Below are 19,350 nucleotides of genomic sequence, written 5' to 3' on the forward strand. Positions count from 1 at the left end.
AAATAAATGGAGAGAGATACTGTGTTCAAAGATTGAGAGACTCAATATTGTTAAACTGTCATTCCACCTCAAATTGAACTACAAATTCAACATAATCCCAATCAAAATCTCAAGTACTTTTGTAAAACTGACAAGTTTGTTTTAAAATTTATATAGAAATCAAAGGATCTAGAGTAGCCAAAAACAATTTAGAAAAAGAAGAACAAAGTTGGAGAACTAACAGTAATTGATTTTATGACTTGCTATAAAACCACAGTAATTAAGACAGTGTCGTACTCCCATATAGACATATAGATCAGTGGAAGAGAATAGAATCTATTCATAAACACATACATATATGGTCAAGGCAGTTCAATGGAGAAAGGACAGTCCTTCCAACAATTGGTTCTGGGACAAATGAATATTCATATTTAAAAACTAATTTCAGGGGCCCCTGGTTGGCTAAAATTTTTTTAAAAATTAGGGGCGCCTGGGTGGCTCAGTTGGTTAAGCGTCTGACTTCAGCTCAGGTCATGATCTCACAATTCGTGGTTCGAGCCCCACATCAGGCTCTGTGCTGACAGCTCAGAGCCTGGAGCCTGCTTGGATTCTATGTCTCCCTCTTTCCCTTTGCCCCTCCCCCACTCATGCTCTGTCTCTCAAGAATGAAAAAACGTTAATTTTTTTTAATTAATTTTAATCTATGCCTCATAGTATATGCAAAATTTTAACTTGGAACAGACCATAAACCTAATTGTAAGAGCTAAAATGTCTAGGAGGAAACAGGGTTAGACAAACACTTCTTAAGATGGTACATAAAAAACACAAGTCATAAAATAATTTAAGAACTGCATTTCATTCAAATTAAAAACTTCTGCTACCTGAAACACGTTGTTAAATAAATGAAAAGGTAAAACTATGAGCTGGAAGAAAAACATTCATAATACTAGTGTCTCACAAAAGATTTTTATTCAGAATATATAAAAACTCTTACAACTCAATAATAAACAATCCAATTAAATTTGGGTAAAAGATTTGAAGATATACTTTATCAGAGAAGATATATGGCAAATAAGCACATAAAAAGATACTAAGCTCCAATAGTCATCAGGGAAATGAAAATTAACACCATTACACACCCATTAGAATGGCCAAAATTAAAAAGACCATTAAGGCTAAGTGGTAGAACATAGAGCAACCAGAACTTCAAAATAGTTTCTTCTTCAGTTAAACATATCCTGAGCCTATGGCCTAGGCATTCTACTCCTAGATTTTTCCCAAGAGAAATTAGAATATATGTCAATATAGGGGCGCCTGGGTGGCTCAGTCAGTGAAGTGTCTGACTGTGGCTCAGGAGGTGATCTCGCAGTTTGTGAGTTCCAGCCCTGCGCTGGGCTCTGTGCTGACAGCTCAGAGCCTGGAGCCTGCTTCAGATTCTGTGTCTCCCTCTCTCTCTGCTCCTCCCCTGTTCATGCTCTGTCTCTCTCTCTCTCAAAAATAAATAAGCATTAAACAAAATATATACATATATGTCAATATAAAGACTTGTACATGAAAATACATAGTATTTTTAGTGATATTAGCTTAAATCTGGAAACAATCCAGATGTCCATCAAGAGGTGGAGCAATATACAAATTGTGGTTTATCTACATAATGGGATACTACTCAGTAATGTAAAGGAAAATCTGAAGATGTACATACCAATATGGAAGATTCTCACAGATAAATGCTGTTTATCTCACAGATAAACAGATAAATGTTTTCACGTAGAAAAACACTAAATTTTATGAGTCCTTTTCTATGAAATTTAGAAAAAGCAAATCTAATCAGTAATGAGAGAAAGCAGGTCAGTGCTCTTTTGGCCTTCAGGGAAATAGACTGCAAAGAGGTTTGAGAGAATTTTTTGGTGATGGAAATATTCTTTTGATTGTGGTGGTAATCATGAGGATACATACATTTGTCAAAACTCATTAAACTGCACATTTGGAATGGGTACACTTTATTTTATGTAAATTATACTCCAATAAACTTGATTTAAAAATCCATCATCACTCTAGTTTAGCAGAATGCTGTCTGGAATAACAGTCTATTTCAAATGATTTGAGATCCAAGTTTAAGATTACTAGGCATCTAAGAAATTATCTGACATTTCTTTCCAGCAATAAATTACCCACAATTACCACCTGGGTAAAGTTTAGTATTTTAAAAGCTCACTAAAATAACTCTTTTGGAACAAACTGAGGGGTGCTGGTAGGGGTATGGGCTAAATGGGTGGTGGGCATTAAGGACGGCACTTGTTGGGATGAGCATTGGGTGTTATATGTAAGTGATGAATCACTAAATTCTACTCCTAAAATCATTATTACACAATATGTTAACTAACTTGGATTTAAATAAATAAATAAATAATATAGTGATTATGCCTATATTATGGCATATATACGTATAAATATGTATATGAGCTAAATATTCAGATTAAAGCCTTTTTTGATCCCCTTCTAGATGACAATTCTAACTTCTCCTTCAGGGGCTAATAGGTGTTCTGCGATAAAATCATTTTACATTTTATTTTTAAGCCAAGGGCCTTATTTGCCTGGAGTTTTAGTAACTTTTAGAACCTGGACTCTCAGATGAAAGTAGGTACATAAAAATATTGTTTCAGGATTTAATAGCTATCTTTTGTGATTAAAGAAAACTCTGTAGGGCACCTGGGTGGCTCAGTCGGTTGAGTGTCTGACTTCGGCTCAGGTCATGATCTCACAGTTCATGAGTTCAAGCCCCACATTGGATTCGCTGCTGTCAGTGCAAAGCCTGATTCAGATCCTCTGTCCCCTTCTCTTTCTGCCCCTCCCCTGCTTGTGCTCTCTCAAAAACAAATAATATTAAAAAAAAATAAAGAAAATCTGTAATCACAATTGGAAATATTGACTGTTGTTTTAAATTTATTTCAGCTACAAATAACAGAAAAACCTCCTAAAAATGCCCTAAATAATAAAAGGTATATTATTTACAATACTAAAAAAGTAATCAAAACAGAACTTTTGAAGAAAACCTATGTCTTATAAAAATACTAAGAGAAAAATCATCCTACTAATTTTCTAGACAGAATGATACACCCACACGCACACACACACACACACACGTTGCCTTTGATTTTCAAAATCCTATGAGAGGGCAGATGTTAGCTTTAATTATTTCTTGCCTAATATTATCACTTGAATATTTAACCTTTTCCTAACTTTGCAGGCTCTGGGAGAGCATTGCAAGGGCACTCCAGGTAGATGGAATACTATCAAAATCACCATAGGAAGGAGGGAATGTGAGAGAGAGCACATGCCCCAAATGGGGAGCTACAGTAATGCAAAAACAGCTGGGGAGATGAAGCCTGAGAGGCAGACAAGGGCTTATCAACCCCTGAAGGATTTCAAGCTAGAGAATCCATGACCAAATCTGCAGTTAGATTACTCTGGTGGCAGTTCAGGGGATTATGAGAAGATTGGAAGGCAGAAGATTACAGAGAGCTACTACTTGATCGCTGCTTGAAAACAGGGAAGGTCCAGGTTAAGGTCATGACAGCAAGGCTGTACAGAGATGTTTTTGACAGTATTTAGAAGGTAGAATTGATGGGACTTGGCCACTGATTGCATATGGCATTAGGGGTGAGGGAAGATTCTAGGATGATTTCTGACTTGGGATTCCATCTGAATAATAGTACCATCCACCAAAATGAAGAATATAGAAGAAACAGGTTTGGGGAGAAAGAAATAAACTCTCAATCTACATAAAACAGGAGGAGAGCTAAAAATGGAACCTTACGGAGCCTCAACATATTCATGAATAGGCAGAAGGAGAACACAAACACGACGAAAAGGTGTTATCTGGGGTCATGGAAGGCAAGTACAATGAGAATTCTGTGACAGAAGTGGTAAGCAACCATTAAGTGCTGAAAAGTCATCAAGTAACATAACAGAAATGTATGTACCAAGTAGGAAGTCCCTGGTGACCTTTGCAAGAGCAGTTCCAGAAAACTAAAGACCCAAGCCAGAACTTGGTACTGTGAGGAGTGAATGGGGAGTGAAGAAGCAGAAAAAGTCAATGTTCACTATTATTTTGGTGAATCTATGAAAGAAGGTGATCATCTGACTAATAACAGAAGAGAAACAATGTTAAGGAAGAGATGTTTGTCTGTTGTTTGTTTGTTTGTTTTATGGTGTGGCTTGGGCCTGTGTCTTGGGGTATAGTAAGATTTTTGGGGTGAGTGGGAAAGCTGACAAAGTAAAGGTATCAAAAGGAATGTAGTGGGATCCAGAGTGGACGTGGTGGTGGAACTAGTCTTGGACAAGAGGAAGGTCTCCTTTTCCACTGAATTGAGAAGGAAAGATTTATGTTCATGTAGATAAGAGGTTGGTTAGGTTGGGTGGGTAGGTGGTAAGAAGCAGATAAACTTAATGAAGTATCAATTAAAAGGGAAGATTCTCTCTTCAGAGGGCAGAGAGATAGATGATCATGTGAGTTTAAAGAGAGCAGTGGAAGTTGAAAAAGTACTGATGAGAATGGAAAAGCTTTAATATCTCTGTAATATAATTAGGGACTTGTCTTTTAAAAATTAATCTCAGTCTACATATGTGGAAATACGGGACAATGACTGCCAAGCAAAGAAATCTGATTATATTTTGCTTTACATGAGACAGTACTTCTTGGCTTCCACGTGGGAGGATGATACTTCTAGCTCCCTCCTGAGGAAGGCATGCCCTTCAAATTCTTCTAACAGTAGTGATGGCCTTTTAATCCCCAACACATTTGCATGATGATTATAAGGATTTAGAATGGAAGCTCTAGTCTTGGAACAAAGTTTTCCTTCAACATTACACTGACCTATTCTAAAAGTCAAACTCCAAAAATCTTAGCATATTGGCACCAGCCACTGCCACGTTTACATATGACAGCATTCTATTTTAAACTATGATCTATGTCAGCTTCTTAAATTGTAAGCTACACCTTGCATGTCAAATTTTCCAAAGGCTTGCATAACAAGCTTATGAAAAAATCTCGTAAATGCTCCCTAGTGGGGAAACTGCACATGCAACTACCTGTTTATATATGCAGTAACTTGAATTATACATGAAAATTCCACATGGATGCCCAGAATCAGCACTGTGTTAATTCAAGAAGTATATTAAAATTTTTGGATGTATTTAGTAGCAGAACCTAAGAAAAATCTGTTCTTTAAACAGGGTTTTCTTTAAAAAAAAAAAAAAAAAAAGATCTGTTAGTTGGAATCTACTGTTTCAAGGAATCTACTCTTCCTAGAAAAATTAATAATCTGTAATAAATATTAATCTTATAATGTGTTTTTTAAAATTCTGGGAAACTCCATATCTAGATCTTTTAAAGAGTCTGTAAGTCTGCAAAATTTCCCTATCCCATAAAACTTAAGAGTCATATTGAAAATAAAATTTTAATGATAAATGTCAGTTGCAGAAGTTATCACCTTTTCATTTGAATGCTTGACTTCTATTGGATAATTCTCTTCCAAGAGACCTTCTTGGGAAAAAGATGTGACAGCCAACTCATTGCCTAATTGATTTAGGAACAGTGCCCAGGGAGACAGTCCAATTAAGTTTACAAGCTGGCAATTAGCAGGAAGCCCTCTAAATCCCTACACTGAGAGCCTGTTTACTTTAGTAAGAAGGCAAATGTGCTAGAGATAGGAAGAGAAAGCTGTGCTTTTTGCAAAGCTGTTGTGAGTAGGCCCACAAGGGAGGGCTGAAGAAAAGCTAGGTATATGTGGGCAGACAGCCTTCTGTTTGACAGGTAACTGGGTAATTTAGAGTGTGTGTGTGTGTGTGTGTGTGTGTGTGTGCATGCATGTGTGTGTGTGTGTGTGTTTTAACAGACATGCAAAACATCTAACATCCACTTTAATGAGCGTTGTGTATGGAGACATACAACTGTTAAACGTGTAGTTGGGCAAAGAACTGGATTATTTTATAATAAATGAGATTCTAAACATTTTTTCTTGGACAAAATTAACATTATATATAAATTTAGATGCATTTTTATTATGTGGAAAGAACACAGACCTCACATTATATCCATTATACCTTTCAGGTTAATCAAGTCATCTTTAAGTAGATTTATTTCATCAGTTCAATTTCAGAGGCAAGTAGATCCATTAAAAAGTAATAAACTGACATATACTTAACAAACACTACAGTCTCTTTAAAAACTTAACTTTGGGAGCACCTGGCTAGCTCAGTCACTTAAGCGTCTGACTCTTGATTTCAGCTCAGGTCATGATCTTGATGTTCATGAGATTGAGCACCGCATCAATCTCATGAACAGCTGCTGTCAGCACAGAGCTTGCTTGGTATTCTCTGTCTCCCTCTCTCTCTCTCAAAATAAATAAATAAATATTTTTAAAAAAATAAAAACTTAACTCTGTATCACAGAGCCAAACCATGCATAGAGTTTAAAAATGTATTGACTTTTCTATGTTTTCAAGTTGCGATAAAATGCATTAATTAAAATCTATTTTTTAAACCTAAATCTATTTTTTAAGCCTTACACACTCCAATCTGAGAAGCAATACATACATATTATATAAAATAATTTTAATAGGGGCACCTGGGTGGCTCAGTCGGTTAAGCGTTGGACTACAGCGTAGGTCATGATCTCCCAGCTCGGGAGTTCGAGCCCTGCATCGGGCTCTGTGCCAACAGCTCTGAGCCTGGAGCCTGCTTCAGTTTCTTGTCTCCCTCTCTCTGTGTCCCTCCCCTACTCACACTCTGTCTCTCTCAAAAATGAGTAAACATAAAATCAATCAAATCAAATCATTTTAATAGAAAAATTATCACATTCCTTCAACACAAAATTTTTTAATGGGCATAGTAAATAGTTTTAGAATATTCACATATGTATTTATTTTGGAAAGTATCAAATGTGGAAGTTTAAGCTTTTCATTCATCACAGTGGACAATCAGTGCAATTTCCAAATTCTTCACTATCTAATGTTCCCTAACACTTAGAAAATCATCCACAAAGTTTTCTTAAACCATATGAGGGCACCTGGCTGGCTCAGTTGGTGGAGCACGTGACTCTTGATCTCAAGGTTGTGAGTTTGAGTCCCACATTGAGCACAGAGATTACTTGGAAAAAAAACACAACTACATGAAATGTCTGAAAGGCAAGCCTATTTACGGGAAGACACAGAAAACCTACATTTCTAGAATGGTTTTATTCTCTTAATCATAATGTTATCATCATAAACATTTTACTTACTCACCAACTTCCTTGACTTACCAAGTTTAAACAAAAGTGCACCCAAAGGTCCTCTGTCAAACCTGAGGAAGAGGAGATCATAGATGTCCCCACTTTTAGGCTTCTGAGAAACCACCTGAGGAGCTATCCACTGCATTTGAACAAGACTGCTGGAAATGTCAAAGAATTTATTGAACTGCAGAGTCTCCCTGGGTGAGCGGTCTTCAGCCAAGAGCTGGATGTTAATAGGGGATAGAGCCATATCAAAAATTTGCAGCTCCCCTTGGTTGCTGCCAACTAGTAGAATGGCGCCACTTGGGTGGCAGCTTATTAATGAAGGCAAAAGTTTAGCCTGGGCTAAGAGAGTTACTCTACGGTGAGCTTCATAAAGAATTACTGAAGAATCTTCACAGCCCAGAATCAGTTTGTCTTCAGTAACATTCCTGCAGCAGCTAATGGCCTTCGATCTTAGTGGTATTCTGGTTATTGACACACACTGGATTTTATTCCGAACACATTCATAGATGCAGCTGTCAGCCATGGGCTCTTTGTCTACACTGATGGAGTGCTCCACTGTCAACACCTGATAAGGCTGTTTATTGCCAAAGCGAACATCCAGCGGATCCCATTCTGTGCGGACACAGCTCAGAACCTGTGAGAAAAGTATCAAGTATGTTCACACAGACCTTGGTTTTTCTTCAGCTGTCACACATACGACTGCATATTAATCCAGCATCCCATTGAAGACCATCAATTATCACCTTAAACATCAGCAACATTTAAATATGTATGTGCATATATATTTGTGCATCTCTCATAGAACACATAAATATATATAGCACATATATAACACAGCTGCAGAAATTGTAACATTTTAACTTTAACACTTTGTTTTTGAAAGTCTGTAAATAACTTAATGTTCAATATATAAAAACTAATAAGGTGGGCTTTTACTAAAATAGTATGGTAGTAGAATATCTAAAAATATCAGTTTAATTTTTAAAACAATGAATAAAGGACTTACTTATTTCTTTTAAACACCAAGAGTTTATTTCTTTTTCTTTTTTTCTTTTTTGTTAGGAGCACCTGGGTGGCTCAGTCAATTAAATGTCCAGCTCTTGGTTTCAGCTCAGGTCATTATCTCATAGTTTGTGGGTTCAAGCCCCACATCAGGCTCTGTGTTGACAGTGCTGAGCCTGCTTAGGATTCTCTCTGCTCCTCCCCTGCTCGCACTTGCATGTGCGCACACTCTCTCACTCAAAATAAATAAAAACTTTAAAAAAATAAAATAAAGTTATTAAAATATACCCTACTGACTGAAGAGCTATCTGAAAGGAAAATTTGTCAATACATTTTCTAGCTATAAGGTGCTCTGTTAGCAGATCATTTGCAAATAGGAAGTTGAAAACACCAAATGCAATTAGGTAGTCATTGCAAAATACCAAGAAAAAAATACAGACTTTTTAATCCAAACTTGCATATACTAAGACATCTCTCATATTTATGCAGCTGGTTTTTCCTGCCCAAATGAACTTAGTCAGGAGATGATCAGGTCAAGATATAATGTTAAGATAAAGAAAAAGTACAGTGTATAGTTAAGGGAGAAACATTAAATGACAATGCTCTGGAAAAAAAAAAGCACAAAGGAGAGAAAATAATCCAAAAACAGAGGACCCTGGCTGATGAGACTCATGTAAGCTAACAAGATTAATTTGATGTCTTCTATCATCTTCCATAAGGCTTGTTCAATGTTATCCTCTACAAACTTCATGATCAAGAATTCCCTTCTTTCACTGAGTTCTTGGTCTTTCTTTTTTTCTTTTTATTGAGGTATAATTGATATATATTATATTACTTTCAGGTGTACAACAAAATGATTCAATGTTTGTATATATTGAAAATGATCATTATAGGAAGTCTCATAAACATCCATCATCATACACAGTTGTAAACTTTTTTTCTTGTGATAAGTACTTTTAAGATTTACTGTCTTAGCAACATTGAGTTCTTGGTCTTAATCCTATCTTCAGGCACTCCTCAGATTAGGTGAATTCTGAAATCTAATAACTCTTTAAAGATTCTTAAAAAATACATGCCAGAGGTTTCAGGAACTAGTCAGTAGAATTCAAATGGGAATGGCTGTGGTAAAGGACACGGTGAAAAGTTTTAACAAAGGCATAGTGAGCAGGCAAAGAATGAGATGCAGAAGAACAGTGTTGATAATTAAGGGATGAAAAAATAAACACCTAAAAAAAATTTTTTTAATGTTTATTTATTGTTGAGAGAGACAGAGACAGAGAATGAGCGGAGGAGGGGCAGAGAGAGGAGACACAGAATCCGAAGCAGGCTCCAGGCTCTGAGCTATCAGCACAGAGCCTGACATGGCGCTCGAACTCATGAGCTGTGAGATCATTACCTGAGCCAAAGTTGGATGCTCAACCGACTAAGCCACTCAGGTGCCCTTAAAGATTTTTATAGTGTGTGGTGGCCTGCTTAAAGTCTGGAGATCTTTAGAAAAAAGATCTCTGCTTTAATTCTAAATTAATAGGAAAGTACAAAGAAGAAAAGCACAGAAACAGACAGTGTGTTAGCTAAACCACAGATTATGCTATGTTCCAATGGGTCAGTTAAGAAAGACTGTGACAGCAGACCTAAGAATAGATGACCATGATTCAATGTTTTATTTTTTTGTTGTTTGCTTTCTGTTTTGTTTGTTTTTTAATGTTTATTTATTTTTGAGAGAGAGAGAGAGCGCACGCAAGTGAAGGAGGGGCAGAGACAGGGAGGGAGACACAAAATCCGAAACAGGCTCCAGGCTCTGAGCTGTCAGCACAGAGCCCGGTGTGGGGCTCTAACTCAGGACTGTGAGATCATGACCTGAGACGAAGTTGGCCGCTTAACCAACTTAGCCACCTGGGCACCCCGTTTGCTTTTTGTTTTTCAAAGAAAACTGTGTAATAAAGAAAGAAATGATAAGAGTTTAAAAATTCAAGCCAAGAAAGAACAGAAAAGGTAAAGAAGAATCCTAAAGGTCTTGGAATTTCTAATTTCAAGGATAAACAAGCTGGTAGTTTCATTCCTAAAATGAATTGTTTCAGTCAAGTTTGAATCAGTCAGCTTTAAGGATGAAACTTGTTGAAAAATGCACACTGAGATTATTTCATTTTTATTCTTAAAACGGCTAAATTTGAAAAAGGTAGACAGAGCTGTTCCAAAAGTCATCAAAAAAGGAACAGTATGGAGTAGGAAAAGCATTAAATAGTTAATATAACTGATGCCCTCTCCGGAAGATATTTTAAAATTAAGAAAGCACAGAAGGCAGAAAAGCAATTATAGTGAGCTGGAGATAGGCTCAAGATTGTCATGTTTCATGTTTAGCTATAGAGGGCTGGTTCAAACTAAGTGTTTATCGGGACACCTGGCTGGCTTAGTGGGTAGAGGATTCGACTCTTGATCTCAGGGTCATGAGCTCAAGCCTCATGTTGGGTGGAGAGCTTACTTAAAAAAAAAACTAAGTGTTGATTATGACCATGAATATAGCATCCCTGATTCTGGCAAAGTGGTGATGGTGGCACTATAGTTTTTGAATCTCTCTAAATCCCTACATGAAAGAAACAGTTCAACTAAATAGCAAAACCAAAAACCTATGGATGACTAGATGAGAATTCGAGAGAGCATTGTATGTAATGACTTTATGCTCCAATAATGTAAATAAAGTACAACTATTTACAAATGCAAAGGAAAGAATTGATAAAAACATAGGCAAAAAGTTTCTGAATATTCTCAGTAATTTATATTAGTAGTGGTAGTATTAGTAGGATTATTCTCAGACTGTTAAGTGTATACTGTGACATAAAGTAAGCAAGTAATTGTGAGATATTATAATTCATCTCCCATGTCCCTGAAAACTAGGATTTTTGTATGAAAAAGAGGAGATACAGATGTAATATAGAAGAGGTTAAATTTAAAACCCTGTATCCTGAATTTGAGTTAGAAGTAACAATATATATATACATATATATATACACATATATACATATATGTGTATATATATATACATATATATATACACGTATATATATACATATATATATATAAAATATGTAGCTCGTCCTACTAAAGATACCTAGAAATAATGCCCAATCCAATAACAACACATTATCCCTAGCTCCCAAACTTGGGCTTACAATACCATTTTCCATGAAAAGAAACCAGAGCTTATTAAAGAAATGGCTAATTCCAGATCTGAGGCAGGAAATGTTTAAGATAAGCATGAAACATACTGTCACAGCAAATAGCAGGGAAGCTACCCAAGACTACTGAGGTCATGACAAAAAGAGGAACCAACTTGTAGAGGCTCCAAATATGAGACAAATTTGAGCTTTCAATAGGATAACGACTACAATTTATAAAACCCATCAAATCAAATATATTTAAATTCATAAATTATCAATGCTACTTAAAAAACAAAACTAATTGGTTATCTTCAGGGAGTGATAAGGAACCAACTCATTATCTTGAAAACTAGTAAATAAAAGAAAAGAAACAGACATTTATCCTGATTATAATACATGAATTCAACCACTAGGAAAACAAATAGGAAATGAATAGAAGTATCTATAAAAGTATCCCAATTAATAAATGAAAAACTACTAATTAGAATATCATCATTTGCAACCTAATGAATTAATGGATCTAGGCACTGAGCATTAGTAGCTGCTAACATCAAAGAAGAGAGACAACCAAGAGAGAACCTGACGTTACGTGCCTTCTGATGAAAAGAACACACCGCCCCACAGTCTTGCCAAAACTGACTAACTTGCAGAATTTTCAAAAGACAGAGAAACATGTTGAACCACATGATTATGCAAACAACAAAATCTACACTATGAGACACTGCAGTTTCAAAAGATAAATTTTAAGGAAAAGAAAGCAATGGAGAGGGGGATTTGTATACTAAAAGAGAAACATTAAAGTGGTTTTTAAAAATTTTTTAATGTGTATTTATTTTTGAGGGGGGGAGGGGCAGAGAGAGAGGGGGATAGAGGATCCAAAGCAGGCTCTGTGCTGACAGCAGCGAGCCCAATGCAGGGCTTGAACTCACAAATGGCGAGATAATGACCTGAGCCAAAGACGCTCAACCGACTGAGGCACCCTGAACTGTTTTAAATGGATAATACTAAACTAAAGTTTTAGGAGATGCATTAGGGTGATAAAAACTATATGGGTATATACGAAAGTGATTAAAAGTCATGACAGAGGTTAGTTTTGGGGAACAGGAAGGGTTGAAATCATGATAGTACATTCATAGTATTTCTGGGCACCTGGCAAAGTTCTACTTCTTGACTTCAGTGTGGTTCCAGGGGTATTTCCTTTGTAATAGCTCATTAAACTATACATTTAGTTCATGTGGTTTTCTTTATGCATGTTTTTTTTTACAATAAAGAGATTTTTTTTTTAAAAGCTACCATCCCTAGGGGCGCCTGGGTGGCGCAGTCGGTTAAGCGTCCGACTTCAGCCAGGTCATGATCTCACGGTCTGTGGGTTCAAGCCCCACGTTGGGCTCTGGGCTGATGGCTCAGAGCCTGGAGCCTGTTTCCGATTCTGTGTCTCCCTCTCTCTCTGCCCCCCCCCCCGTTCATGCTCTGTCTCTCTCTGTCTCAAAAATAAATAAAAAAACGTTGAAAAAAAAATAAAAGCTACCATCCCTAGAATATAAAATCTTTGTTATGTAGTTGAAAGCTAACACAGTACATACATTTCTTTGGAAGAGACGTTTCTCAAATATTCTGGCTTTTCAGTTGAATGCATTTATAACACTTTCTGAATTTTTTTTAATCAAATTATGCCATATTGAAAGTTCATCTCATTTTTACTTTTTCGTTAGTTGCTGCTCCTCTTAATCACTGCAAAAATAGTTTTAAGTTTTATGGGAAAAAGGTTATCTTCGTGAGGTTATATTTCCCTATCCCTGACTACAGGTTTTAAGGTTTAATAGCTCTGCTTAGGTGGTTTTGATTAAATTGGTAAACAAATTCAGTGACCCCTTCTGAGTAATACAGCTTGAAATTACCATCATACTCAGAAAGTATTACCTAATCCATATAGCTGAAAAGTTAAAATACCTGCTCAAATACACAGGTAAGGGAAGAATTAGTTGTGTAGTCATCACATTTTTGACAAAGTGAATGAATTAAATAGTTCTGTGATGACTATAATAACTTTCTAAAAAGGAATACATAAAGAGTATGTGGAATTTAAATAAAAATGATTACCATGTTATATATGATAATCCACACACACACCATTAAAAGCTGTTTTAAAATGAATTTACTGATAAAAATTTCTTTCTCTGCGCACTATCTATTGTATATTTTTCAAAGAAATATTTTTTCCTAGACTACATAACTCTCTCTGCTCTCTGCTTCTAATTAAGATATGTGCTGTTGTTTAGAGCTCTGCGGTGTGAAATTAGACCAGGAGTTTTCTAATATCCATAAAATAAATTAAAAAATGTTCCTCCTCCGAAAGACAGATAATTCAGTCACAGAGAGCTTAGTTCTATGTTTCCTTTGTTTTCTTTTTTTTTTTAGCTGCTTGGTAAGCCAATTTTCTACTTAGAATCTACTGTTAAAACTCTCATTTGGTTCAGTATGTGGGCTTTATCCTTTCCATGGTCTGTTATGCAAAAATGATGTTTTGTTTTGTTTTGTTTTTTAGTTTTCTGTAAAGCAGTGACTCTTAACTTGGATGCACATGAGAATCACCCAGGGAACCTGTTAAAGAATACTGGTGCCTCCTCCCTCTCAGGAGGTTCAGATATAACTAGTCTGGTGGGCTCCTTTGTAAAAGCTCTGCAGGTGATTGTAATGTGTTGCCAAGGCTGGGAACCACGACTCTAGGATCTTGCCACTTTCCAACTAAAAGCTTATTATTATATTTTCTGATTGAACTTAGATGGGAAATGCTTTTTAAAAATTCTATTTTTTTTACTGTTTATTCATTTATTTTTGAGAGAGAGAGAGAGAGTGGGAGCAGGATAAGGACAGAGAGAGACACAGAGTCCGAGGCAGGCTCTGAGCTGACAGCACAGAGCTGGATGCGGGGCGTGAACCCACAAACTGTGAGATCATGACCTGACCCAAAGTCAATGCTTAACTGACTGAGCCACCCGGCACCCCTAAAAATTCTATTTTTTAACAGACGCAATGACTAAATTTCCTTTCTATGAGGTTGCTACTTTTTTAGTTTGAATTTTACGGAACTGATAAACTGAGGGTTGATGGGGGTGAGAGGAAGGGGAGGGTGGGTGATGGGTATTGAGGAGGGCACCTGTTGGGATGAGCACTGGGTGTTGTATGGAAACCAATTTGACAATAAATTTCATATTAAAAATTAAATAAATAAAAAGCATAGTACAAAATATTTAAAAATTTTAAAAAAAGTATATTGTATCTTTTATTCTGATGATTGGTTCAAGAAGTCTATTGGTGACCAGTGAAAAAAATTTAAAGACATATGTCTGAATACTGCTTTTATCGACTAGTGGTTTTTGTTCATGATAGTCTAAAAAATGTGCTACAATTAATTCATAGTTAAAAATTATGTCCTCAATGGGAAAAAAAGAAATAATTATTTCCTTAGAGATTTCGTCCAAAGACATATGCATATGTCTTTTGCATATGGAAGTTCACACGAGGGTCTGAAAAAGAAATCTTTTTTCTTTACTAACTTTTTTAAAAGATTTACTTATTTTGCGGGCTCCCGGGTGGCTCAGTTCGTTGAGCATACGACTTCGGCTCAGGTCATGATCTCACCATTCATGAGTTTGAGCCCTGCGCTGGGCTCTGTGCTGACAGCTCAGAGCCTGGAGCCTGCTTCAGACTCTGTGTCCCCCTCTCTTTCTGCCCCTCCCCTGCTTGCGCTCTGTCTCTCTCTCTAATATAAATAAACATTAGCAAAAAAATTTAAGGGTTTACTTATTTTTGAGAGAGAGAACACAAGCTCTCTCTGAAGCAGGCTTCCACTGACAGCAGCAAGCCCAAGGCGGGGCTCGAACTCACAAACCATGAGATCATGACCTGAGCTGAAGTCGGGTGCTCAACTGATTGAGCTACCCAGGCACTCCCTGAAAAAGAAATCTTTGCAAATTTTTCCAAGAGTCTAACTTCGATAGACTGAAAAGGCCAAATCCAAGAAAAAGCTACTCTTGCTTAAAAAAAGAAAAAGGAATTATGTATCTTAATATATAGTAGGAGTGAAAAGGGGGGCATTAACTATGCAATCATTGATGAATAGCTAAAAATCACGTACAAATACATCACCAGGAGCAAGGGAGACAAAAGCAAAAATGAACTATTGGGACTTCATCAAAATAAAAAGCTTCAGCACAGTGAAGGAAACAATCAACAAAACTAAAAGGCAGACTATAGAATGGGAGAAGATATTTGCAAATGACTTATCTGATAAAGGGTTAGTATCCAAAATCTATAAAGAACTTATCAAACTCAACACTCAAAAAACAAATAATCCAGTGAAGAAATGGGCAGAAGACATGAACACTTTCCAAAGACACACAGATGGCTAACAGACACATGAAAAGATGCTCAACATCATTCAACATCAAGGAAATATGAATCAAATCCACAATGAGATACCACCTCACACCAGTCAGAATGGCTAAAATTATCAACACAAGAAGCAAAACGTGTTGGTGAGGAGGCAGAGAAAGGGGAACTCTCTTGCACTGTTGGTGGGAAGGCAAACTGGTACAGCCACTTTGGAAAACAGCATGGAGGTTCCTCAAAAAGTTAAAAATAGAACTACCCTACAATCTAGCAAGTGCACTACTAGGTATTTACCCAAAGAATACAGAAATACAGATTCAAAGGGCACATGCACCCCAATGTTTACAGCAGCATTATCAACAATAGCCAAGCTACGGCAAGAGGCAAATGTCCACTCACTGATGAATGGATAAAGAAGATGTGGTATGTACGTATGTATGTATGTGTGCATATATATATACATATATATATATATGTATATATATATGTATGCTGAGTATATACACATATATATGTGCGTGTATGTGTGTGTGTGTGTATATATATACATATATACAATGGAATGCTACTCAACCATCAAAAAGAATGAAATCTTGTCATTTGCAATGTGGTTGGAGCAATAGTGTATTATGCTATGCAAAATAAGTCAGATAGAGAAAGACAAATACCACATGATTTCACTCGTATGTGGAATTTAAGAAACAAAACACATGAACATATAAGAGCTGGGGAAAAGAAAAACAAAGGGAAACAAACCATGAGAGACTCTCAGAGAACAAACTGAGGCTTGATGGCTGGAGGTGGGTGGGGGATGGGCTAGATGGCTGATGGGTATTAAAGGAGGGCACTTGTTATGATGAGCACTAGGTGTTGTATGTAAGTGATGAACACTGAATTCTACTCCTGAAACTAACACTACACTGTATGTTAACTAACTAGAATTTAAATAAAAATTTGAACAAAAAATTCATGTGTAAGTATCATGTACAACTTTATGAAAATCTATTTAAAAAGTTACATAAAATGGATAATTTTCCAGAAATACAAATTAAGGAAAAAACAGAATTCCTGAAAAATAAGCAACCCTTCCTTTAAAACACCACACCCAGGCCAATTTCATGTGTGAGTTTTACCAAACACTCAAACATCAGATAATTCCTTTTGGTACTGTTTCAAAGATGAGAAAAAGAAAAAGCTAGCCAAATCATTCCATAGGTCTAGTACAACCTTCATATGGAACTTAGAAAGCATAGTAAAAGAAAGTAAAATTGCTTACCAATCTCATTTTTGAGCAAATTGTAAAGCCCCTTTAATGTTTCTTCCTTACTATCTAAGTAGAATCAATCATTCTGTACTGGCTACTACTATATAGCATACACATACTCTATCCACAGCATCATTTAATGCCTTAGTGCACCTACATGTTTTCATATTTGTCTCTCATTGGTGGACACTAAGATCCCTGCAGGCAGGGTTATTTTTTGCATTCATATTCCCTGTAATGAAATACAGTGTTTACTTCAGGGTCATGCTCAATAGTTGTCAAATGATGTAGAAACAAAAGGAAGGGCCTTTCTTCCTTGTGTAATGTGTATAGGCAGGACATGAAAAATAAAGGCAGTGAGTAAACAAACCACTTGGCTAGAACACAGGTTTGCATAAGGAAGTAACATTGGAAAGGTAGGTCAGGGCCAGTCAATGTGGGCTTTTCAATGCTGAGGCTGTTAGTTATACTAAAGGCATTTTAGCAAGCAATGGCTAAATCAGACCTGTGCAGAATCCAGATGAGCACTTTTTAGAGCTATTACAGACCTAAAGAGGTGATCTATCTGGTTGAAATCTACCATTTTAAAAACAGACAACTAAAGTCTGAGAGGACAGGTTATCTATCCAAGGCCAAAGAACACAAAACTAGCTAAAAGCAGGCAGAAGCTTAGAGGCAGTAAGCTTGATTAATGTCAGACAGTATGTATATCGTCTGACCAACAGGTAAACCAAGTTTGTCTAACTCCAAAGTACATCATCTAGATGACACCAGGAGATGAGGTATATAAAACATATGTATACCCTTTAAGCACTCCTAATTTCATGTAGTACATTCATTTCACATACAGGTAATTTGTGTAAAGTTTAAATTATTTTTACCTTTATTCTAAGGCAGAACATTTAGGATTCTAATTAGCTTTATTACAGTCATTTTGATGAACTCTTTTACTCAATTAGCTTCTGAACCCAAGATCAATAAAACAGTAGGCATGAAAAGCCAATGAATAGGAACAAAGCACTTCCTTAGCCTCACAAAATCCACACCTAAAGCATTATAAGTAGTTTTAGTTACTATAACAAAATTGGAAAAGTTCCAGAAAAAGGTGAATTAATTAATTAGAAAGGGTTCTACAGTCTTAAAAGATAGCCTGGAAGTTTATAACACCAGAAAAAGTAGGTAGGGACAGAAAAAACCTGGACTTGTTCACTGTATCTCAGAATACTAACTCCGAGAAATACTTCATAAAGTCTAAATGATAATAAATTTAGAGAAAATATAGACATATACTACAGTTATTCCTTGCCTTAGGATGGATTCACGTCCCAATAAACCAATCATATGTTGAAAATATCCTTAGTTGAAAATGCATTTAATACACCTAACCTACCGGACCTCACAGCTTAGCCTCAACTACTTAGACATGCTCAGAACATTCACATTAGGCTACAATTGGGCAAAATCATCTAACACACAGCCTATTTTATAATAAAGTATTGAGTGTCTCATATAATTTACTGAATACTGTGCGGAAAGCAAAAAACAGAATGGTTTTATGGATACAGAATGGTCGTAAGGGTATGTGGCTGTGATTGCATGGGTGGCTGGGAGCTGCGCTGTCTGCCACTGTCCAGCATTATGAGAGAGGATCCTATCACCTATCACTACACTGAGAAAAGATCAAAATTCAAAATTCCAAGTATGGTTTCTACTAAATGTGAATTGCTTTCACATCCTGGTGAAGTCAAGAATCGTAAGTCAAATCATCTGTAAGTTGAACTGTCTATATTCTACTCAGGCAAAAACTTAAAAAAGAATAAGGGAGGGTTGCTTTTGTTAAGTTATAAAAAAGAAAAACAAATTCCATACTCAAAGTACTGGTACAAGTTGAAATTACCTGTAGGTTCACAATAATGAATGATGATAGAACCACTGTCAGGAATAGACAGGATAGAATACTGTCCTTGCCTCCTAGATTAACCCTTTTGGTGCTCCTGTCTGAGGCAGGATACCAGATGAGAAGGCCATAGTTCTACAGCCCTCCTGATAAATTCTTGCCTTAGCCATGGTTTGGCTCCACAGTCTTCTACAAAATAGGCATCTGACTAATGTTTACTGATTCATTAACTGAAGTTTAAAGAAGGTGATTGATAACATAACTTTGGCAAGCAAGAAATTACAGGCAAGCCGTAATGATAGTACTAATAATGATATTAATAAGAATCACACAATGATCAGCGTTTGAGAGTTTACCATATGTAGATACTGCTCTAAATGCA

General features: G+C 36.4%; 1 protein-coding gene across 5 annotated transcripts in view; it reads right to left on the reverse strand.

Moving 5' to 3' along the window:
• Positions 1-19,350, reverse strand: part of WDPCP (WD repeat containing planar cell polarity effector) — a 381,390-nt gene that overhangs the window by 237,586 nt on the left and 124,454 nt on the right. For all 5 annotated transcript variants that reach the window (XM_047852290.1, XM_047852288.1, XM_047852289.1 and 2 more), the window contains one exon: positions 7,283-7,892. In XM_047852290.1, the coding sequence (XP_047708246.1) occupies positions 7,283-7,892 (610 nt within the window). The remainder of the gene's footprint in view (positions 1-7,282; positions 7,893-19,350) is intronic.

This window comes from Prionailurus viverrinus, chromosome A3 (assembly GCF_022837055.1).
Source record: "Prionailurus viverrinus isolate Anna chromosome A3, UM_Priviv_1.0, whole genome shotgun sequence".
Classification (NCBI taxonomy): domain Eukaryota; kingdom Metazoa; phylum Chordata; class Mammalia; order Carnivora; family Felidae; genus Prionailurus; species Prionailurus viverrinus.